The 23610-nt window shown below is 37.5% G+C and overlaps 1 protein-coding gene and 1 long non-coding RNA gene across 3 annotated transcripts; both read right to left on the reverse strand.

Moving 5' to 3' along the window:
* Positions 1-245: 245 nt before the first annotated feature.
* LOC149018778 (uncharacterized) lies at positions 246-17166 on the reverse strand. 2 transcript variants are annotated; one of them, XR_016172982.1, is made up of 13 exons: positions 17038-17166; positions 16801-16867; positions 16597-16711; positions 15475-15636; positions 15091-15155; positions 14458-14830; positions 14182-14276; positions 13938-14051; positions 3763-3983; positions 3096-3351; positions 1448-2135; positions 1237-1356; positions 246-1144 (listed from the first exon to the last, which is right to left on the reverse strand). It is a non-coding gene; the product is annotated as an uncharacterized LOC149018778 (long non-coding RNA). The 2 variants fall into 2 exon arrangements; XR_016172983.1 differs by lacking the exon at positions 3763-3983.
* Positions 17167-17430: 264 nt separating this feature from the next.
* LOC149018779 (uncharacterized) lies at positions 17431-22928 on the reverse strand. The gene is made up of 5 exons (XM_089153965.1): positions 22366-22928; positions 20761-21859; positions 20308-20595; positions 19419-20160; positions 17431-19355 (listed from the first exon to the last, which is right to left on the reverse strand). Exons 1-5 carry the CDS (start codon positions 22854-22856, stop codon positions 17431-17433), a joined length of 4545 nt encoding a protein of 1514 aa, XP_089010091.1. The 5' UTR covers positions 22857-22928.
* Positions 22929-23610: the final 682 nt, after the last annotated feature.

Here is a 23610-nt window from a genome sequence, read left to right on the forward strand (position 1 = left end):
AAGACAGGTTATTGGGTTAGTACTTTAGGGGATTTTACATTGCGGCGGGTGTTAAGGAGTAATGTGTAATTAATCTCTTGTATAGTGACATTTGTTACATTAGATATGGGGTCATTTTTATGTGTGAGAGTCAGGTGAATAATATTCAGAGGTTTCATTTCACTCAATTGCATATTGTATAACAATACCTCGATTTCTAAAATTTCCCCATTTTTGCTATAATACATACAAGGATTGACCCGTTATCTGCACAAGGGTTTTAGATCAGCCTTGGCTGGGATCTTTGATAATTGAACAACTGTTTTCGGCAGCCCTTCTCGATGGAATTTCTCTGTTTGCAAAGAAGAAGTTTTGTAGACATAAAGAGGAGAATGAAATAACCTACAGGCTAAAAATGTTTATTAAGAACAAATCTGACGTGGCCTGATCTGTTGTGCTAGAGGAAGATATCTGACCAACTCCAAGTGAGGATCTTGCGAAGGGATTGGTGCATAGGCAGGGCATGTGAGAGATGACAAACCCCTCGGTTCCTTTGCACAAAGCGTCAGAAAACGCTGAACACCACAGTTGATTGATCTCAAGTGGAGATAAAGCGAAGAAAGAGAAATTGGTTGATCTCAAGTGGTCAGGTATCATGGGCTTGACTCTACGGTCGAGTATAAGATAATGTGTAAAGGCTATAGGCCATACCCATGATTTTGTGAGTAAAGTTTTGCATTGGGTTGTGAGATTTCATTTGGAATCACAGGTGCACTTGCAACTCTATTCACTCTTCCATTTTTCATCTTAGTTCTACTCAACTTTCAATTTGGTTAAATCAAAAGAAGATTTTTAAGAAATGTAGGTACTATGTGGAACTTCTTTGTATGCATGGTGCCCTGTTATAAGGCCAAGACAGCACATCTGATAATACATAGCATCAAAAGGAAGTTACTATCCACAAATAATCTGGAGTTTGGATAATAAGGCCATGGTAATCTATGTTCAGGTAGCAAATCTTCTACCTTAAGGCAATTGGTTTGGATCAGAAGATATTGACTTCCCACATCCAGGTCCTGAAGCACTCCATCCAAATGTCCAGCTACCATGGTTGCAAGTAGATCAACCTGATTAAAAGAATTCTTTTGACTGAAGCACCTGCAATCTTTCAAAAACACCAAAAACACCACACAGTAAGCTATACAAGGATCTTTTTAGCCAATAGAAAGCTGTAGAAAGTTTAGTAGCAGGAGTTACCTTTGATTGATTAAACAACAAGTCTTTTATTTATGGAGTCCCAGACACAGTAACAAGTGATAACCAAAATAGTCATGAAACAGTTCAAAAGCTTAGATCAGAGCCAAGAAAGCAGCAGACCTATAAAAACACATGAAACAAGGAACAAAGAAACCTTATTTATTCTGTTAATCTAAACAATCAAAAAATAGGTGCAACCACGAACACCTACGTGTCCTTGGTTGATGGCTTCCCAATAAAATGCATGATAGAACAATGGCTAGCCAATGCCAATTGACATCCTGATGATATTTATGGAACTTGTGATTCCTCATGACCTTATCAGAAAACTGTTACATGAAACTTTAAATCTGTTAGCCTTGATAAACATTATGGGTAGAGGAAATAAGATTTCCATTGTTAAAAAAACCAAGTGCTACAGAGCATCCTCTCTCTTAACTTGTGATAAGTCACAGAGAAAAGATGCAAAGAGGGTTGGCCTTGGAGAGGGACAGGTTCTTCCAAAAGTTCTCAGTGAAGAAAATAAACTAAAAATAAAAAGAAAAAGTACCTGCAAGCAAAGAAGATTAGAGCATTGAAGAGGAGACATATATCAAGGCATGCCATGTACAATAACTCAGTTGTCATGGTTTGATACAAATGACCATGAGTTACTGATAACAATCACCAACAGAAAATGATTGGAACCAAACCATGATCATCTATCTTTGAAAAGTAGATTTCCCCCTATTACTTGCACTGTCAAGAGCCTAAACCCCAAGTTACTTTCAATCCCCAACCTCATTACTTACTTTTTAAGATTTGTCCCTTTGCCCTATTCGCTGATGCTCTTGCTAGTTTTGCAACTCAAACTACCTTGTCATTCCTTACAAAAGACAACTTTCCAAGTTCGGGTACACCTAGAAATCGCAAAGCAAATTACTCATTCATCATTACATGTAAAGTAGTCATGTTTATGCAAACCAAAAATCATGGGTCACATGCATTTGGAATCATGTATCCTTTAGATTTATCTTAGGTACCTTAGAAGGATTAGTCTAACAAATTTTGATGGCTCAGAAATATGAAATTTAAAGCTTTAACAGAGTTACAGTAGCCTCAATAATTCATCAAAATCACATCCAAGGTGTATAATTTAACACCTTCGTTGAAAGAAAATCTGAGAGTCAGGCCATTGGCAAGAAAATTTGCAGTAGAGTAGATTTCCTAAGTAGAATTTTGCAAACTAACCACAATATATTTTTCATGAAAAGAGATTGAGAAAATGAAAATTTCACCAACAACATTTTGGATAGCTATGAAGATACAATTTAGAGGGAAACAAATGTGAGAACAAAAATGTTGTTAAACCATCCTCTGCTCCATTGTTCGTTGAAGCCACACACCAAAGTAAAAGCATTTCTGTTCTTATTTCCTACTAGCAACCCTGACTTTATCAACATGCTAAAATGTAGAAACTGGTACAGAGCCCTACAAATCCAATCGGAGGAGTCAAACGTAATTCAATACAATACAAAAATATAGCATCTAACACTAGTGTTATCTCAAGTTCTACCTACTTTGGATCTGAAATCTGGAACCATAGTGTTTCAAAGAACATAACTTAGAACAAATAAAATACAAATCCATAATTGCTTGGTTTGAAGAGGAAGGAAAGAAGACACAAGACTTCATCATATCTCCTAACTACATTTGTGCAACTGTTGGACTGCTCAAATGTGAAATTTAGAAGAGAAAAGATTACCTATAAAAAGGCAGATGAGTACATGACAACTTGTGCAATCACAATTAGACATATAGAAATTAATATTGCTCATCATTACAACATTAACTGAACCCAGTGATTGCATATGCCATACCGTTAAAAGCTTATGCAATTTTCTTCCATCTCTTGCTTCATCCAGTTTCTTTCTTTGAACAATTCTTCCTTCATTTGGTTTCTTTATTCTGCAACTCTTCATCTTTTCCTTTCTCTAATCATTCCTTCCTTCAATTCAGCCGCTTGACACTCCAACTTCATGTTATGGTGCATTTTTGTTAGATAAATTCCTCCGGGCTTATTCCAACTCCAAGTGCTTTGTCATTTCTTAATTTTCTAGGCAGTTCATCCAATACCTACATGCAAATTAAGGAAGTTACCTTATGTCATTTGAGTCAATAATATCAAACTGATTTTTCTTTTCTCTTTTTCGAAAACAATTAGCAAGTACACTTTATTGATCATTGAAAATCAAAAGAAAGAGAGAATATGATTTTGAGCTGCAAATGATAAATTTTCTTAAAGCATGCTATGAAGATAATTCCTATGATGTTTGTGTAGCACACACACAGATTTTAAATATTAGCACACATTTAATTTGTGAAGTAGATCATAAATTCACTGTAAGTCTCTAACTATACAGTTTTGTGAACATTTCTAAATAAGTAATGTACAACGTGCATAAAAACAGAAGTAGAGAAAAATAGAGGGCGATAACCACATAATATCCATGAAATAATAAATTGAGAAATGCTCTATAAATTAACCTTCTGGATTTTTTCATAACAGAATTTGCATTAACATGTTAAAAGGTGTCTGGATTAAAGATATCCTTTTCTTTCTTTCCTTTTTTTTTCCCTCCTCATCTTTCATTCTTTTTCTTCAAGATTCTTTGTCAAATCTCTTATCTCACTCTGCAGCTCCAGATGTTCCACAAGAAGGCAGCATTTAAATCCACAGGACATACTACAATTCCTTCCAAATGTACCTGTCATAACAATCTTCTTTTGAAGTGAGTGAGTCTGGAAAAGTATACGTATTATAGAATTAAAGTCTAAATTCCTTAAGCCAACAAAATAGAAGAAAACAGTCTTCAGTGAAGTACTGACTTGGATCGGTTACCATAGTATTGTAGACTTATTTCAAATTCCTTTACTAATTGAACATGTAAATATAAAAAAGCAGATATGTTCATTACTGATATTCATCTCTATTGGACCATTAACTACATTGGAGCTAGGGAAGATCCTAAATGTCAAAGCTAATTATTCCTCTCATGACCACTCCAAGGTCCAAAAGGTCTTATCATAAGAGAATTGATTGGTAACCAACAGATCTGAAAAATGAAGTTTGGGTTTGTTGGGAAGGGAGCACAAATGACTACAGACCCATACATATTTCAGTTCATAGTCAGCAAGTGGATGCTACCATGAGAGAATTGATTGGCACCAACTGATCCTTTTGGTTGGAAATGATTCAAGTGAAGTGATTGAAAGATCCAAAAAGTGGAATGAATCCATTTGGCTTTTACACCCTTCCCACCAATCTCCCCTAATGAAAGGTTGCTCTGCTTTTATTTGACATCATTTCAGCAATGCAGATTTGATTTCACTTTGGTATGGACTTAACTAGGCTAAATAAAAGCAAATACGTATGCAAAAACTGCTGAAGCTTCATTATACATGATAATTGCTATGCTTCATGAACTCCAACAGAATTACAATAATAAAGATGTATGAAGATGGGGAATTAATCCATTAGAATTTGAGATATAACAACAACAACAATAACAACAATAAGCCTTGTCCCAACTAAATGGGGTCGGCTACATGGATTCTTGCTTTCCAATCAGTTCTGTTTGAGGCCATGCTAGATACAAGGCCTAAGCTATGCATATCCTTTCTCAACACTTCTCTTAAAGTTATCTTAGGTCAACTCTTAGCTCTTCTAATCCCTTCATTCTGGATTATATCATTTCTCCGTACAAGGGCATTTATAAGTCTCTGTTGAGCGTGGCGTGCCACCTCAAACGACTTTCTCGAAGCTTATCACTTATGGGAGCAACTCCCAAACCAACTCTAATATGATCATTCCTTATCTTATCCTTCCTAGTTTGAAATATAAAGAACTGAGAAAATATTGATCACTAAATTTCATAACCATGATCACCAAGGAACACGAGGATACCATGCCCATTTCTATGGCTAATTTCATAGGAGAAGCTTTGAGGAGTGGTTTATTTGTTCATAGTATAAAAGCTGTGGCTGCATCTCACTTTGTGACTTTCTCCTTTTAAGTCTCTGCAATGGAGTGTAAATAATTGCTCTGCAGAGCAGCAGCTTTGGAAGGGGATCAGTCAGTTGAAACTGTAATACCAGAAATGGAAACCATGTGTAACAGCAATAGCATTAGTTACTCAAAGGGCCAAAACCTTGATAGATGCCCAAAGGCTAAAGGTAAGAAAGCAAGGGGCAAAAAAGGTTTGTAATTGAAAAATAAAATTCTTTAACCAGTTTCAATTCTCAACATCTCAAATCTAAAGTTACTCTGCACTTCTTATCCACAATGGTTCTTCACAGAAGAATTTGTTTGGATCTATAAACCAATTCTTAGAAATGAAAAGGAGAAAAAACCCTATGGAATTCACAGATCAACTAGAGTACTCAATTTAAATGCTATAAAGTTAGGTTCATTTGAGACAGAGGCAGAAATACGTTGAATAAAAATGTCAAGACAGAGCCAGATGTAGCTTTGAGCACCCACCATCAACTGAGAGTTTTATTTGATCAGTATCAGCCAGGCCATTGTAGGAATCACAATTCAGTTCCCACAATTTCTTTGACTTTGTAAGTTTCCACTTGATTATTACCAGTTTGACTCTCAGTTAGCTTCTTGCAGTGCTTACCTTTTAGTCTCCATAGGTTTTCAATGGTTGACGGAATGGGTATATTTTGAAGGACTCACTCCCAGTTATGTCCAACTCCTCCAAGGATTCTAATCTGCCAATACCCTCAATCTTCTCGCACTTCCTAATCTCTAGATATTGTAACATTTTAAGGTTACACAGATCTAGCTAGTAATCTTCTTAAGGTCTCATATCCAATAATGTTAAAACACGTCAAGAATTCCAATCTGTCAACTCCATGAATCTTAGTAAGAATCTCACAACCTTCAATAAACAGCCCATACAACTTTTTCAATTTTGACAAATCCAGTAATCTTTTTTCAAGACTCACATCCACTCATATGCAATGACAATAAGGATTCCAACCATTGGACAATCAAGATCAAAAGAGAGGTACTTCCCTTGCTTCTCGACGTAAATTATGCCATAAGGAGGAAGAGGATTTTTCTCATGTTTTTATGAATTGCCCTTAAGCTCCAGAAGTTTGGAAGAGGTCTTAATATATATGGATGTCTCATAGGAACTTTGATGAGCTATGCAGTTTGTGGAAATCAAGGAATATGAAGTCTCCTCTACGTAGTGGTTGGCTTGGGAATTCCATTCTTGTTTATTATTATATTTGGTTACAATGTAATAATCGACGGCGAGTGGAGAGAATGGTTTGCTTAGAAATTGAAGTTATTATGAGGGGTTTTGTGGTGGCAAGGGAGCTAGGTCTGATGAGGGTTGGGGTGGAAATAGACTCGGCAGTATAATAAATCTAGTTGCAAGCAAACGGCTTCCGTTGTTTGTTATTCAACAGTGGTGGAACCTCCAGCCTTATCTTGAGTCAACTGAGCGGAAAATTACTCAGTGTTCCTAGAAATGTGGCAGTGCTTGTACTTCTTAGCTTCATTGACAGCAATGGTGTTGCTGAAATTGAAAAAGATGCTTCATAAGTTTCTGTTTCCAATGAAGGTTTTTTGTGCTTGTTTCGTGGTTGCTGATGGCAGTACTTGTACATATCCTATAACATTTTTTTTAAAAGCTTTTTGTTGGAATTTATTAATATAATTAATAAATTAAATGCCCAAGGGCAAAATTGGAAACTCACTATTAGGGTGGTTACAAAATAGGGTTACATATTTTGGTAACCACCGCATAATTGAGTGTGATTGCATTACGTAAGTTTTCCAGAAACGGCGTCTCCCATCTCTCTTTCCTTTTCTCCAAGAAACGCAGGAAGGAGAAACCCTTTGGAGGTTTATTTCCTTTGCTTTAGATCACTATCCCATCATTTCCACACGGCATTTGGGTTGTGGAAATACTTCCCTTTCCTTGTAATTGTGGAATCTCTCCGGTAAATATTTGGTGGTGGAACGAGAACGTGGATCTAGACTTCCGCTGCGAATACTTCATAAAAGGGAAAGCGAATCCAGGTAAGGAATCTTTCCCCGTCAATTAAACAATATTGATATATATGGAGTATTACCAACATTGGCATCAGAGCCATATGTTCCCACGGTTTTTTGTTCCTCCCCATTGTTTAATTTTATTGTATGGATCCAATGGGAGGATCAAGGGTTTAAGGAGAATCCAGGGTTTAATACGAAACCCATGGGAGAATTGATAGGGTTTTTAGAAACCCTTATGTTTTGGGTTCGGATCCGAATGGGAGGATCCTTGTTTTTTTCCCTTGTGATTTTTTGCATGAATTAATTATCCATGAAAATTATTCTTTGTTTAAAAATTATTGCTGGATTTTTTCATGTATTTTTGGATATTTTTTGGGTGAAAAAACTTGTTTTACCTTTTTTTTGAAAAAAATTTCGTTCATGAAAAAATCAGAAAAAAAAAAAAACGTCGTTTTCTGGTCAGTGTGGACCAGACGGTCATCCGTCTAGTGTCAGACAGATCACAGTGATCCAGACGGAATTTCCGTCTGGGAGACGGTCGTCCGTCTGGTCATAGAATGCCAGAAGGAATTTCCGTCTGGGCAGACGGTCATCCGTTTGGGCATAAAAGGCAGGCGGAATTCCGTCTAGGCAGACGACAGTCCGTCTGAGAGATGGATTTTTTTTTGGATATTGGTCTGTCCAGTTCAGAATGTGTTTCTAACTTACTGGACACCAATGGCTCGACAATCTGTGTGATGTTTGGGCATTGAGGGCCTAATGGGGCTTAGTGGGAGCTAATAAGGTAGAAGTGTTCTATGTGAACCACCTCATAGCTTTAATATGATTGCATGTTTTATTTTAATAAAACTGTTGTTTTTAATTATGGGTCTATCAATCATGTTTCTTGCACAGAATGAAATTAGTGTATAAGTTTATGTGGGTTTGCATGAGAATTTGATTGAATGTTTTTTAGCATCTCTTTCGGTTTAAGTGCTTATCCCATAGGTTGACTATGCTAGTATGATTTGTTGTTGCATGAGTTGTGTTTTATGCTAGATTTATTGAACTCATTCTTGTATATAATGTCTCTAGAATAAATGGATGCTACCAAGAACATTGTTGCTAACTTCCCAAAAGGAGATAAACTGAATGAGAGATATTATGACCTTTGGCACAGAAAGGTGCAATATCTCCTAGAAGAATAGAACATGCTGGAAACCGTAAACTAGACCATGTCCCCACTTGAGGAAGATACCACTGCACAGTATCACAGGAACCTTGAGCTTTACAATGCCTAGAAGAGGAAGGACTGGGTAGCTAGGATTAGTATCCTAAGCTCCATGAGGGATGACCTGATGCTTCGATTTGAGAAGCATAGGACTGCAAAGTCTTTGTGGGAGGCTGTGAAGTTCCAGTATGGAGGGACTTCCACCACAAGAGGCCGCCAGCTAGGACTCACCTTTGATGGTTATTAGATGCGCCAGGGTCACACCATGAGGCAGCATATAACCATCATGTCTAACATGATTAGTGAGTTGAGCGCATGTGGGCGTCAGAAGACGATGAGGAGCAAGTCTTTGCATCATCAGGTCATTGCCTAAGTCTTGGGAGCAAATGAAGATCTTCTTGACTCATGTTGATGAGGTCAAGACATTTGATCAAGCTGCCAAGCACTTTAAGCTGGAGGAGGATCGGATGTTGGCCAATGTCCCTCACATTGAAGTAGTTGCTGCTGAAGCAAGCACTCGTAAGGGTGCAGGCTTCAAGCGCAAGAAGGAGAGAGCTCAACTTCAGTGGTCTAGGCAAAGTAATAGAGGTGGGAACAGAAACAAGAGTGGTTTATGAGATATGGTTTTAGAGTTGTATTTGAAAACAATTCTTTGGTTTTGTATCTAGGTGATACAGTTTATGGTTACGGTTTTCTTAATAATGGTTTCATTGTATTGGATACAATTGATTATTCATTTAATTCTAGTAGTGCTTTTGTTTGCCAAGATACTGTGTGTATTGTTTCTAATTTGTGGCATGCTAGACTAAGACATATTGGCTTAGATAGGATGAATAGGTTGGCAAGAGAAGGTCTCTTAGGCCAAGGTTCACTATCTAATTTGCCAACCTGTGAGTCATGTCTAGCGGGGAAAAGCAACTAGAAAACCATTTAAAAAGGCTTTGAGAGCCTCTCTTCCTTTAGAACTTATCCATTCAGATGTGTGTGGACCCATGAATGTGCATACTAGAAAAGGACAGTCTTATTTCATCACATTCATAGATGACTATACACGGTATGGTCACATTTATCTAATTTCTCATAAGTCAGAAGCTCTGGAATGTTTTAAGAAATTCATGAGCTTAGTTGAGAATCAGTTAGATAAAAGGATTAAAACTCTTAGAACGGATAGAGGTAGAGAGTATCTCTCCGATATGTTCAAAGGGTTATGTGATGAAAAGGGGATATCTAGACAACTTACTATTCCGGGGACTCCACAACAAAATGGGGTTCTTTGAGAGGAGGAATAGAACCTTGCTAGACATGGTGAGATCCATGATGGCGCAGGAAAATCTCCCATCTCTTATTAGGGAGATGCTTTGCTGATTGCGGCCTATATCCTCAACAAAGTTCCAACCAAATCGGTTCCTTCCACACCATATGAGTTGTGGACCGGAAGGAAGCCAGATTTGAGTTACTTGCGTGCATGGGGATGTGCAGCATACGTTCACTCTACTTCTCACCAATATGGAAAGCTTGGGCCCAGAGGAAGAAAGTGTATCTTTGTGAGATATTCTGAACCCTCAAAGGGTCATGTCTTCATTGGACTAGATGAGAGTGAGAGGAGAATGGAACTTGAGTCTAGGGATGCAACATTCTTGGAGAATGATTTTCCATCTCTTTCAAGAGTTAACAAAGAATCATCGGAATTCTTTGAAATACAAGATAGTGGTCTTGTCACTCCAGGGATTCAGATTCTGGATACTGAACCTGGGGTTCATCCAGAAGATCCTAGTGGGAGTGGGAGTGCAGATGTGATAGCTACCCTAGACGGAGAGCAATCTGACATGCATTTACGCCGTAGTGGGCGCGGGCTAGTTCCTCGTTGACGTTTCGACATAGAGGATGAAGCCTACATGGTAACTCCTAAAGAGATCGACTGTGAGATGACTTCAATCAATGAGCATGAACCAAAGAGCATGCAGGAAGCTCTTGCGGGGTCAAGCTCAAAGGAATGGTTGAAAGCAATAAAGGAAGAGTTGGAGTCGATGAAAGTTAATCATGTCTGGGACTTGGTTGACTTGCCGCCAGGCCGAAAGGCAATTGGGAACAAGTGGGTTCTCAAGATCAAAAGAAAGGCGGATGGATCTATTGAGAGATTCAAGGCTCGTTTAGTGGCTAAGGGCTACACCCAACGAGAGGGCGTTGATTATGAGGAAACTTTTACCCTGTGGTTAGGTTTGCCTCAATTCGCCTCATACTAGCTATTGTTGCTTAGTTGGACTTGGAGCTTTATCAGATGGATGTAAAAACTGCTTTTCTCAATGGAGAACTTGAGGAAGAGATCTATATGGATCAACCTCAAGGCTTTGAAGCAAATGGACTTGAGCGCAAAGTGTGCAAGCTTAAGAAGTCCATATATGGCTTAAAGCAAGCATCTAGACAGTGGAATGTGCGCTTCCACCAAGCTATGATGGAAAATGGTTTTTCCATGCTTGAGGAAGACCACTGTGTTTACACCAAGAGATCTGATAATAATTATGTCATTTTGACACTGTACGTAGACGACATACTTATGGCTAGCAATAACAAGGAGCTATTGGAAACCATTAAGAAATGGTTGTCCTCCGTATTTGATATGAAGGACATGGGTGAAGCAAGCTATGTACTTGGTGTCAAGATTGTCAGAAATAGGCAAAAGAGATTACTGGGTTTATCTCAAGAGACCTATATTGACAATGTCTTGACAAGATACAGATGCACTGCCTGCAAACCAATTAATACTCCAGTGGAGAAAGGTTTGCATTTGAGCCTTGATATGGGTCCTAAGACTCCAGAGGAGAAAACCAAGATGGAAAGAGTTCCATATTCCAGTGCAGTGGGTAGCCTTATGTACGCTATGATGTGTACTAGGCCGAATATTTGTTATGCGGTGGGTTTGGTTAGTCGGTACCAATCAAACCCGGGCATAAAGCACCTTGAAAGCGATTAAGAGGATATTGAGATATCTCGGAGGAACGAGTAACTACATGTTGTGTTACCAAGGATCGGATTTGCGGTTAGTTGGCTATAGTGATGCCAGAGTGGGCTGGAGACATCGATGAGCGCAAATCAACCTTTGGATATGCTTTCTTGCTGAATGGCGGGGCCATTTCGTGGTGTAGCAAGAAGCAGACTTGTATATCCCTCTCGACCATGGAATTAGAGTATGTGGCATGCTCAGCTGTGGTTCAAGAGGCTGTTTGGTTGATGAGATTCCTTCGACATACTGGGATCGTGATGACATCCAAAGAGGCTACCCTTGTCTCTTGTGATAGTACGGCAGCTCTTAGCTATGTCAAGGACCCCAAGTATCATGGGAAGACCAAACATATACAAATTGAGATATCACTTTGTTAGAGATATTACATCAAGGAAGAAAGTTGTACTTAAGCACATATCTACTAGTCAGATGGTAGCTGACCCTCTAACCAAACCTATAGCCAAGGATGTTTTTATTTCTCATGAAAAATCCTTGGGCTTGCGTAGATTGTGAATTATTTTTGTACTGAGACTTTCTTATTATTGAGTAATATGAGTTCATTCCAGCATTTATTTTATTCACTTTCTGTGTAATTGTGTTTTTTTCTAGCATAAAACTAGATATGTCAATAGGCAAGAGAATGGCTCACTCACACGAGCATTCGCCCTCGGCGCCTTGGAGACGAGCAGAGATGAGACAGATTGTGAATGACTTTGTGTAGGTCAATTTGTAATCATGATGTCGCCTTGATTTGGAATCAACATGAGTTTCTCTATTGTGAAGAGAATCGACATGAATGTTCCCCCTATTCATGTTGCCTATAGGAGCCAGGTGCGAGTACTTTATGTGGCGCTAGGGTGGCGACAATAAAGAAACTCGGGGTTAGGCGCAAGGGGTTGCGACTGGACTAAGATCTGTATGGTGTTGAGTTGGACATATGTTCTATTGTATATAGAATCCTCCACCATAGCACGTATATCATACTATATGTGCTTAGCGATCATTGGAAATGAGAGGATGGATCCCTGCTCCTCTCATTGTGTGAGTCCTGGACCTTATGGTCCATTAGTGTTCTTAGTGACTTTCGACGACATCATGAAACGAAGGGTTGATGTGGCTACTTTGGAGTGTTACCTATGGTCATGATTGATTCGACCTAAAGGGGCACTACCGGGAAAGGAGTCAATCCTAAGTGTAGTGATGGTCTGGGGTGAAAGGAAAGGTTTGATTCAACCGCACCCTAAAAAGTGTTTCTTTGGCGCCATGTATGTATGTGTTACAGTAGTGAACATTTTAAGGACAAGAAGGTGATCTCATAGAGGGATCGAGATACCTTTAGTCTGGTGAGTTTGAATAAACCTAGGACACTGTGTTATACTAATGCTTATTTGATATGTTTCTTTGAGTGATGTGCCATTCTGGCCTTCTAGGAAGGTTTCTAGTTTGGGGCTCACGCGTGCAGGTATGTCACCGGTCGCACAACCCATTTTGCCAGTATGACTTATGGATATTAGTGTATGGGACACAGGTGGTCTATGTATCTGGGATACATAGTGAAGAGATCAATATATATGTATATCTGGGATATACATGTGTGTCTAAGACACAAGAGGTCTATGTATCTGGGATACATAGCAGAGAGATTGAATATGTATATTTGGGATATACATGTGTGTCTGGGACACAAGAGGTCTATGTATCTGGGATACATAGCAAAGAGATTGAATGTGTATATCTGGGATATACATGTGTGCCTGGGACACATTGAAAGATTAACACTTGCCCTTGTGCAAGTGGGAGCTATTGGAATTTATTAATATAATTAATAAATTAAATGCCCAAGGGCAAAATTGGAAACTCACTATTAGGGCGGTTACAAAATAGGGTTATATATTTTGGTAACCACCGCATAATTGAGTGTGATTGCATTACGTAAGTTTTCCAAAAACGGCGTCTCCCATCTCTCTTTCCTTTTCTCCAAGAAACGCAGGAAGGAGAAACCCTTTGGAGGTTTATTTCCTTTGCTTTAGATCACTATCCCATCTTTTCCACACGGCATTTGGGTTGTGGAAATACTTCCCGTTCCTTGTGATTGTGGAATCTCTCCGGTAAAGATTTGGTGGTGGAACGAGAACGTGGATCTAGACTTCCGCTGCGAATACTTCATAAAAGGGAAAGCGAATCCAGGTAAGGAATCTTTCCCCCGTCAATTAAACAATATTGATATATATGGAGTATTACCAACACTTTTAATACCATTGATCTTTTAGCTAAAAAGACAATAAGGATTCCAATTTGTCAACACCGACAATCTCTCTTTTTAATATGTAGATCACTCAACTTTTTTCCTAATAGACTGATTTTATTAAGCTGTACAGGGAGGCAAAATATAGTCAGTATAAAACTGTACAAAGTATAGTAGCAGGAGTTACCTTTGATTGATTAAATAGTATTATATTTCTTCAGTCCCACATAGTAACAAGTGATAACCAACACAGGCATGAACCAGTTAAAAAGCTTTTGAACAGAGCCAAGAAACATCAGACCTGTAAACACACATGAATAAGAACACATAAAAAACTCTACTTATTCTGTTAATTAAAACCACCAAACAATGGATGCAACGTGAACCCCTACTAATTGTTTTTTTGTCTGCTCAGCCGGCTGATGGCTTACCAATAAAATGCATGATAGAATGAGCCAATACCAATTGAGATCCTGATGGTGCTGATGGGATCTGTGACTGCCTATGGCCATGCCCTATCAGAAAACTGTTGCAAAAAAGTTCAAACTCGTTAAGAAAACCAAGTGCCATGGAGGATCAGCTCTCTCAACTTTGGATAAGTCTTAGAGAGAAGGATGCGAAGAGGGTTGGCCTTAGAGAAAGACAAGGATATGGGTTCTTTTAAAAGTTCCTATAAATAAATAAAGTAAAAGAGAAAAGAGAAGTACCATGGGGTGATAAAAATGGTCATGAGTTAGTGATAGCAATCACCAACAGAAGTTGTGCTTGGAATCAAAACCATGATCATCTAGCCCTGAAAAATAGATTACCACATTACTTTCACTATAAAGGGACTAAAGCTCAACTTACTCTCGATCTGTTCCCAACCTAATCACTAACTCTTTAAAATCTTCCCTGTCCACTTTGTTGATGTGCATGAATTTCTTCAAAACGATTGCTTTCCCAGCAATCAGAATAGCCTAAAAAGAACACCAAAATAGATGGATTGCCAACATTTCACCTTAAGCTCTTACTGGTCTTGTAACTCAAACCACCTTGTTATTCCTTACAGAAGACAAGTTTCCAAGATTGGCCATACACCTAAAAATCACAAAACAAATTAGTCATTCATCGTTAAATATAACAGTCAAGTTTATGCACACCAAAAATCATGGATCACATGCATTGGGATTTCGCAAAGTACCCTTTGGATTTAAGTTAGGTACCTTATAAAAATTAGTCTAAAAGACTTTAGTGGCTAAGAAATATGAAATTTAAAGCTTGAAAAGAGTTACAGCAGCCTCTATAATTCATCAAAATCATATCCAAGCTGTAAAATTTAAACTATGCTGGAAGAAAACCTGAGATTCAAGCCTTGAGTGAGAAACTTTGCAGTTGAATACATTTCCCAGGAAGTTTCCTTGCTCTGTAACAAAGAATTTTGCAAAGTAACCACAATGTATCTTTCATGAAAAGAAATATTTAGAAAACAAAAGTTTCATCCAACAACATTTCAGATAGCTATCAAATGTGAGAACAAAATATTGTTCAACCATACTCTGCCACATCATCCGTTGAAGCCACAGACCAAAGAAAATGCCTTTCTATTCATATTTTTTACTACCAACCCTGACTCCTATTAGCATAATGAAATTTAGAAACTGAAACAGAGGCCTATACACCGAGGAATCAAAGTCAATGTAAAAACAAGAATACAGCACGGAAAACTAATGTTTTTTACTTACTTAGGTCTCAAATCTGGAGCCACATTGTCTGGAAATAATTGATTTGCTCTTGACCACATTAATGAAACTGTGGGACTGCTCCAATATGGATCCGTTACACCCAATTGAATGCCACTAGCGGGGAGGGAAGAGACTCTTGTGAAATTTGGAAAAAAGGATTACCTGTAAAATAAGGGAGACGAGTATAAGACAATTTGTGCAGTCACTTTAATAACCTGTTGGTTAAATGGAGCATCAGTCACTATTAGTTACACTAAAATTTCAATAATAATAATCATAGAGATGTACATATTAGTAGTGTTCATCATTGAGCAATTAATCATGACTAGTGTAAATCTTAAAAATTATGATTGCATATGCCATACTATTTAAAAGTCTTTGCAGTTTTCAAGTTTCTTTCTTTGAACAACTTTTCTTCCATTTCGTTTATTTGGTCTACAACTCTTCATCTTTTTCTTTCTTTTATCATCTCTTCCTTCATCCAACCCCGTGGCGCTCCAGCTTGATATTTTTTATGCATTTTTGTTAGAAAGAAATTCTATGGGCGTCCAACTCTAAGGGTTTTCTCATTTCGTGTTTCTTCAGGCAGTTGATTCAATACTACATGAAGATTAATGAAGATTCCTTATGCCATTTGAGTATGTAGTCTCAAACTGTTTTCTTTTTTTTGTTCTTTTTCGTTTTTGTTCTTCTTATGGCAAAAAAATTAGCAATACACTCTATTAATCATCAAAAACCAAATGAATGAGAGAATGCACCTTTGAGCTGCTAATCTTAAAAGTTTGAAATAAAAATACCTATATGAACATTAAGGAATTTTACTCCTCATTTGAGTCCATAATCTGAGGCCGATTTCTTTCACTTCTTTTTTTTTCTTTTTCTTTTTGGGTGGGGGGTAGTGGGTGGGAAAAATTAGCAATACACTCTATATATCATTGAAAACCAAAAGAAAGAGAGAATATGCCTTTGAGCTGCAAACATTAAATTTTCTTAAAAGTATGCTATGGAGATAAAGCTTATGATTTTTGTGTAGCATACATACAGATTTCAAATCTTGGTGCAGATTGTGATTTGCAAAGTAGATCATAAGTTCGACATCAAATTGTGCAGAGAAGAGTCTACCTTTTACAGTTGTTCAGTTGAACAATGAGCAGAGCATGATATTGCGAAAAGACAGGCAGAGGAGAAAACATACTCCCATGACTCCAATTGGTAATGTTGGTAACAGCAGATTTCCCTGCAAAATGTAACATATGCTGGACAACTTTATGAGATTTTTCTTGCCATTTTTCTTTTGAGTTCAAGACTCTTCATCAAACCTCTTACCTCACTCTCAGCTCCATATCTTCTGCAAAAAGGCAACAGATGTTCTACTTGAGGTCTCATTTAATTCCTGTGAAACACAGTTATCACAACTATCATCTTATTGAATTGTTTTGAAATATGTGTTTAAAAACAGAGAGTGAATCTGGAAAAGATTACATATTATTGAACTAAACTCCGAATTTCTTAAGCTGGGAAAAAGAAAATGAAGAAGAAAACAATCTTCAGAGAATTACTTACTGACTTGGATCAGTTGCCATAGTATTCTAGACTTCATTCGGAATAAAGGAACCAAAACCCTTGCTGACAAGAGGAGTAAAGAAACGTCTTATCATTAGCTTTTTAGATCTGGTACACGCTGCCGTGCCAGGTGAGGTCTTGGCTTAGCCCAAATGCTTTCTGTTGGCTATTGAGAAGGAAAAAGGGAAAAGTGAGGAATGAGTTCGGCTTCTGGGGGCAAGGGTGGCTACAGAAAAACTTGTTTGGAGTCTTGGAATTGATTCTCAAAAAAGAGAAGGGAAAAAAAAGGGAAAAAAAAAATGAGAAATCTACAAAATTGACAAATCGATTTAAATCCAAACAAAGTCAGATTTAGTTGAGGCAGAGGCAAAAGTACCTTGGATAAATTTGTCATTACAAAGCCACTTGGAACTTTGAGCACCCACCATCAATCAAGAGTCTTATCCGATCAATTTCAGTTAGGTCTTCGCAGGAAACATCATTTAGAAAATAGAAATCCTTAGACATTACACAATCTGGTACTTTTTCCAAGGATATACACCCCTTAACATCCAATGTACGGAAATACTCCAATGGATTATTACCCGCTTGGATGGCAGTTAGCTTTTTGCAGTCCTTGGCTATTACTACGAATAGGTGTTTCAAGTTTGAAAGATCGAGTGATATTATTTCCAAGAACTCACACCCAGTTATGTGCAAATCCGTCAAAGATTCCAATGCATCAACACCCTGAATCTTAGTAAGATTCCTGCAATCTTCAATATATAGATATTGCAACCTTTTAAGGTTAGACAGATCTGGTAATACTTCCAAGGACTCACACTCAATTATGTGCAACGTTTCCAAGGATTCCAATGTATCAACACCCTGAATCTCGGTAAGATTCCTGCAGTCGTCGATATGTAGATATTGTAACCTTTTAAGGTTCGGGCAGATCGGTAATACTTCCAAGGACTCACACCCAGATATGCACATCTGCTTTAAGGATTGCAATGTGTCAATAACCTGAATCTTGGTAAGATTCTTAGAGCCTTCAATTCTTAAGTTGATCAACTTTTTCAAGTTAGATAGATTGGGTAATATTTCCAAGGAGTCACACCCAATTATGTCAAAAAAGCACACGGATTCCAATGTCTCGACACCCTTAATCTTGCTAAGATTTTTACAACCTCTAATATGTAGCTTGATCAACGTTTTAAGATTTGATAGATCTGTTAAGCTTTCTAAGGACTCACAGCCAATTATATCCAAATCTTCTAAGTTTCCCAATTTGTCAATTCCATGAATCTCGGCTAGAATTGTACAACCTTCAATTAGTAACTTCTTCAACCTTTTTGAATTTGACAGATCTAGTAATCTTCTTAAGGACTCACAACCTCTTATACACAGATACAATAATGATTCCATTTTGCCAATACTGAGACTCTCATTTAGATTGTTGCAGCCTTCAATCTCTAGATGCGTTAAGTTGTTGCAGTTTGACAAATTAGGTAATCTCTTCAAGGAATTACAGCAACTGATATTCAATTTCTCCAAGTTCTCCAATGATCCATCCATGCCATGAATCTTTAGTAGATTCTTGCAACTTTTTATTGTCATTGTTCGCAAGGACCTCAATCTGCCAATACTGAGACTCTCATTTAGATTGTTGCAGCCTTCAATCTCTAGATGCGTTAAGTTGTTGCAGTTTGACAAATTAGGTAATCTCTCCAAGGAATTACAGCAACTGATATTCAATTCCTCCAAGTTCTCCAATGATCCATCCATGCCATGAATCTTTAGTAGATTCTTGCAACTTTTTATTGTCATTGTTCGCAAGGACCTCAATCTGTCAAGGCTTGGAATTTCGGTTAACTCACCTAGGTCTTCAATCAGCAACTCTTGTAATGATTCACAGTTCCCAAGGCACCCAATCTCTAATATTTCTGGACAATTTGTGAGTTGTAGTATCCTCAGCCTCTTCGAATCTTGCAGGTACGGTATTTTCCTTAATGAGTAGCAGTAATGTATCTTGAACACCACGAGAGAGTCCATGCCGCTGCCTTCAAAGTGTGATATGTGATCGTTGAAAGAAACCATTGAAGTCCTCAAATATTTTGAGGTCCTTAGACTCGGTAATTTTTGCAATGATTCGCAACTCTGAATCTGGAAGTACTCCAGGGAGTCCAATACGTCGTCAAAGCCTTTCATTTCTTTTAGGATTTTGCAATCAGGAACAGACAATGTCTTTAAATTTCTCAAGCCTCTTGATGTACTTGATACTTTTACCACTGACGAGCACCCTTGGACTGTTAGACTAGTCAAACTTGAGGGAAGACCTGAGATATTCGAAATTGAAATGCAATATGCAACAACAAGGCTGGTCAGGCATGAGGGATGACCTGAGATATTTTGAATTGAATTGCACCCATGAACAGAAAGGCTGGTCAGGCTTGGGGGAAGACCTGAGATATTTTGCATCAAATTGCACCCACCAACAGCAAGGCTGGTCAGGCTTGGGGGAAGACCAGAGATATTTTGAATTGAATTGCACTCATGAACAAAAAGGCTAGTCAAGCTTGGGGGAAGACATGAGATATTTTGAATTGAATTGCACTTACGAACAAAAAGCCTAGTCAGGCTTGGGGGAAGACATGAGATTTTTTGAATTGAATTGCACTCATGAATAGAAAGGCTGGGCTGGCTTGGGGGAAGACATGAGATGCTCGTCAAACTATTGCATGATAATAAAGCCAGTCTTCTGAGAGCAGTCATCTGAGAAATTTCAACTAAGAGGTCCACTGCACTCTCCTCATGCCACAACTGTAAATCTAAATCAAGGCCTATCAAGGATACCATACGGCCCAAATTCTCTGGCAGCTTTTCTGGAGTTGTGCCATGTAAAACGAGTTCTTGGAGGTTAATCAAATTACCCATTTGACGTGGCAGAACTCTTAGCACCAAGCACCAACTTATGTCTAATATGAGCAAATTTGTGAGATGACAAATGGATGTATCAATCTCTTCCAATTTCGAACAACTCCTAAGTAGCAGCTTCTCCAGAAGTTGATTTTCTGAAAGATCAGGAGTCCTAGATAGTCGATGACACTGTGACAAATCTAGAACTTTTAAATTTTTGGCCATCTGCAATAATTGTGGAAGAAAAAAAATATATATATAAGAGTTAACTTCTCTAAATAAAACTTAAAAGGTCTTTTTTTTTCTCTTCTATAATTTATATACACTTTTGATGTAAACAAACTCAATAAAAGAGAGAAGCTTCTAAGAGACCTTGATGTAGTTCCAACCCATCCAATCGGCTGTAATATCACTATTAGATAGATCAAGAACCACCAAGTTAATTGGATAGAAAGAAATTTGGTTGAATTGATTAGGACATCCATTCCAACTAAGCCACCTCAATTCTGAAAAAGAATGGGGAAAGTTCCAGAAAAACTTTGCACCATCGATCCGGAGTAACCGTAAACATGTCATTCCATCAAATCCTTTGATGCTCAAGCTTTCATTCTTAGGTATACTTCTAAAATCAATATTGAGTCCCAAGACGCTACTTGTTCCCTGCACACACATACACACAAGTACAACAAAAAAACATAAAAATAAAAAGAGACAAACTTAATTAAGTATCCATCTGATGTTCTTGTTATAAACCAAGAAAAATCTATCAAAAACCCAATTCACAAGGTCATCGTGGAAAATAACTGAATTTTATTTGGTACATACCGTTTGTGTATACAATACTTTCAAAACATCCTCCTGAGACCATATTCGTGTGCGTTTCCCTGGCTCATTAGCATTCTCTTGACAAACAATGCTCCTTCCAAGATCCCGAAGCAGATCATGCATCCCTAGCATACCTTCTTTAGTAATCGTTATCAAAGACTTTTCAAAAAGAGATTCAAGCCCTACTAAAGGATGAAAACCACAACCTTTCCATATGTAAGAAACAATTTCCTTATTCATGCCAATGAAAAAACAAGCACTATCAAGAAACATTTGTTTCTCCTCATTATCTAATCCATCAAAACTTATTCTCAACCTCTCCATGACATCATTATTTGGAACTTTATGCAGCTTCTCAAGCATGTCTTTCCATAGTGGTTTTCTCTTTAAAAATAAAGATGAACCTATAACTTTAAGCGCTAAGGGAAGTCTTCCAGTAGTTTCTACCATAGCTTTTGATAGATCCAAAAACTCATATGGAGGTTGGTGGCTTTTGAATGCATAATGGCTAAAAAGTTGAAGAGAATCATTTAAATCCATTGGTAGTGGCTCATAAATTCCATCTGATTCCCAAAACTCTAAAATAGACTTGTCTCGGGTTGTGATAATGATTTTGCTTCCCACACCAAACCATTCACGGTCCCCTACAAAGTATTTTACATGATCTTTTTTATCCACATCATCTAGGACAATAAAGACCTTTTTGGAACGCAACCTTTGTTGGATCACATCAGTCCCAACATCCACGCTAGTAATATCTTGAACTGCAAACTTCAATGTATCACATAGAAGTTGTTTTTGCAAAACAACTAGTCCATTATTATGTTGAGTAGCTTCTCGAACATTTGCAATAAAGCTACACCCATCAAAGTGATTGAAGACTTCATGATAGACAGCCTTAGCGATCGTCGTTTTTCCAATGCCTCCAAGGCCATGAATCCCAATAATTTTTCTATTGTTTGATTCAATATCTAAAAGCATCAACATTTCTCTTATGTGAGATTCTGCTCCAACTAGGCTGTTATTTTCACTAAAATGTCTCTTGTTCACTTTATCATAAATTTCTTTAACAAGATGTTGTATCATCTGTCCTTCAGGCCTATATAATCCAAATAAAAAAATATATATATATCAATACTATAAATAATAAATTGAATAAAAGAATTCAACTTAGAATGAAGCACTTGCGACTTATGCTAAGTAAATTATGGAAGACTACTTTGCAGTTGTGTATTATTTTTATAACTAGTTTGTAATATGTCATGCCTTCATGGTCACTTATAACCTAATGGCTCTCCAATCATTTTATTTGTTTGGATCGTCACATGCAAGATTAATTGACCTCGCATGGGAACTCATAAGTTATCATTATCCAAGATCTAAGACATCTTGGAACCTCGCATGGAAATGCAGAAGTTATGGAAACTCATATTGCATTATTTTCCCAATAATCCATTTAAATATATTCCTTTAAACTATACAACAAACGCAAATTTTACACATTAATATAAATATATAAATAATCTAAGTTCTTTTGGTTGGTAATTAATCATGATGTTATTGAATATTAACCGCAATTGAGTAAAATGTAATTATTGGACTTACATTTTATCCGTGACATGCCAACCATTCAATTCTCCAACCTCTTTCATGGCATCTCTCCACTTTTGTACATCTGGAACCTTATTGATAAGGTGTTGTTCAAAGGCTTCCTCATATTTCCTTTTCTGGCTTCGCACTTCTCTTGGCTCAACCTTGTAAAAGATGGGCATGACTATTTGCTTTAGTTTTCTTCTGCATTCACATATATAAGCTAGCTCTTTGAGACACCACTTACTAAACGCATAATTCTTCGACAATATGGGAATGGAGATCTTTGATTGTTGGATTGCAGTTAATAGATCCTCCTCAATATTGTCTCCTTTGTGGAGTTCTTCAGAGTCTCTGAATGTCGAAATTCCACCTTTAGTTAAGGCAGTGTAGAGGTGGTCAGCGAAATTGTTGCGAACATCTTTGCCATAAAAGCTTAAAAACACTTCATAATTGATCTTAGAACCAGCAGCAGCAGAAGAAGAAATCTCATGAGTTGCTGCCATTGTTTCTATCAAATTGCTGGGAGAATGCTTTCGTTCAAATCTGAATATGGATGTATTTGCAGAGTAGCAGCGTTTAGATCTAGTGCATTTGAATATCAAAAGTAAACAAAAACCACTTTTACTTTTGGGAAAGTTCCTGCTGCTTTATTGAGCACATATCACAAGAATTTCCGAGATAACCACTTTTTACTTCTTCACTTCATCCCATATTCCCATGGCTTCTACTTTAGACACGCCATCCATTGCTTTCCTATTTTTCCAGACACCATCACATTAGTCTCTCGATTGGTAAATGGTACTTTGAATACTTTATAGACACCAATTTTTAATTCTATCTATTTACATAACGTCAAGCTCTCCACTTACTTTAACGAAGTTACACTAGTAATAAATTCACAGTGGTTGGAAATTGGAACTTCTAGTCATCAGTTCTTGTTTGTTTCCCTTATGGAGTTGTGCGATTGTGCTGACCCATGTGATCGAACCGGAAAAGTAAATATGAAATCTAACAAAATCTTGTTCTTTTTTATGTACGCAAATTCAGAATTTCCCACGAAACCCATCAGTCATTTGGGACTCGGGATGGGTCGTGTATGGAGTTAAGTTAGTCACGGTGTAATCATGCTTCTCACGTATGTGTGTGGAATTAAAAAAGTCAATACAAAAATTACTGACAAATTACTGGAATTAAAAAAGTCAATAAAAGTTAGGTTTTAGTGGACCACTATCAATTGTTTTCTAATAAATTACTGAC

The sequence above is a fragment of the Hakea prostrata genome, chromosome 4 (assembly GCF_041222555.1).
Source record: "Hakea prostrata isolate BN-2017 chromosome 4, UWA_Hpros_2, whole genome shotgun sequence".
Taxonomy (NCBI): Eukaryota; Viridiplantae; Streptophyta; class Magnoliopsida; order Proteales; family Proteaceae; genus Hakea; species Hakea prostrata.

What these genes read in the sequence shown, in the direction of transcription:
- LOC149018779 (XM_089153965.1), bottom strand. Translation starts at nt 22,856, where the DNA reads ATGGCAGCAACTCATGAGATTTCTTCTTCTGCTGCTGCTGGTTCTAAG. An exon ending in AAGTATTGTATACACAAACG is followed by an intron (nt 20,596 to 20,760) that starts GTATGTACCAAA and finishes ATGTGTGTGCAG; the next exon opens with GGAACAAGTAGCGTCTTGGG. An exon ending in TGGGTTGGAACTACATCAAG is followed by an intron (nt 20,161 to 20,307) that starts GTCTCTTAGAAG and finishes CAATTATTGCAG; the next exon opens with ATGGCCAAAAATTTAAAAGT.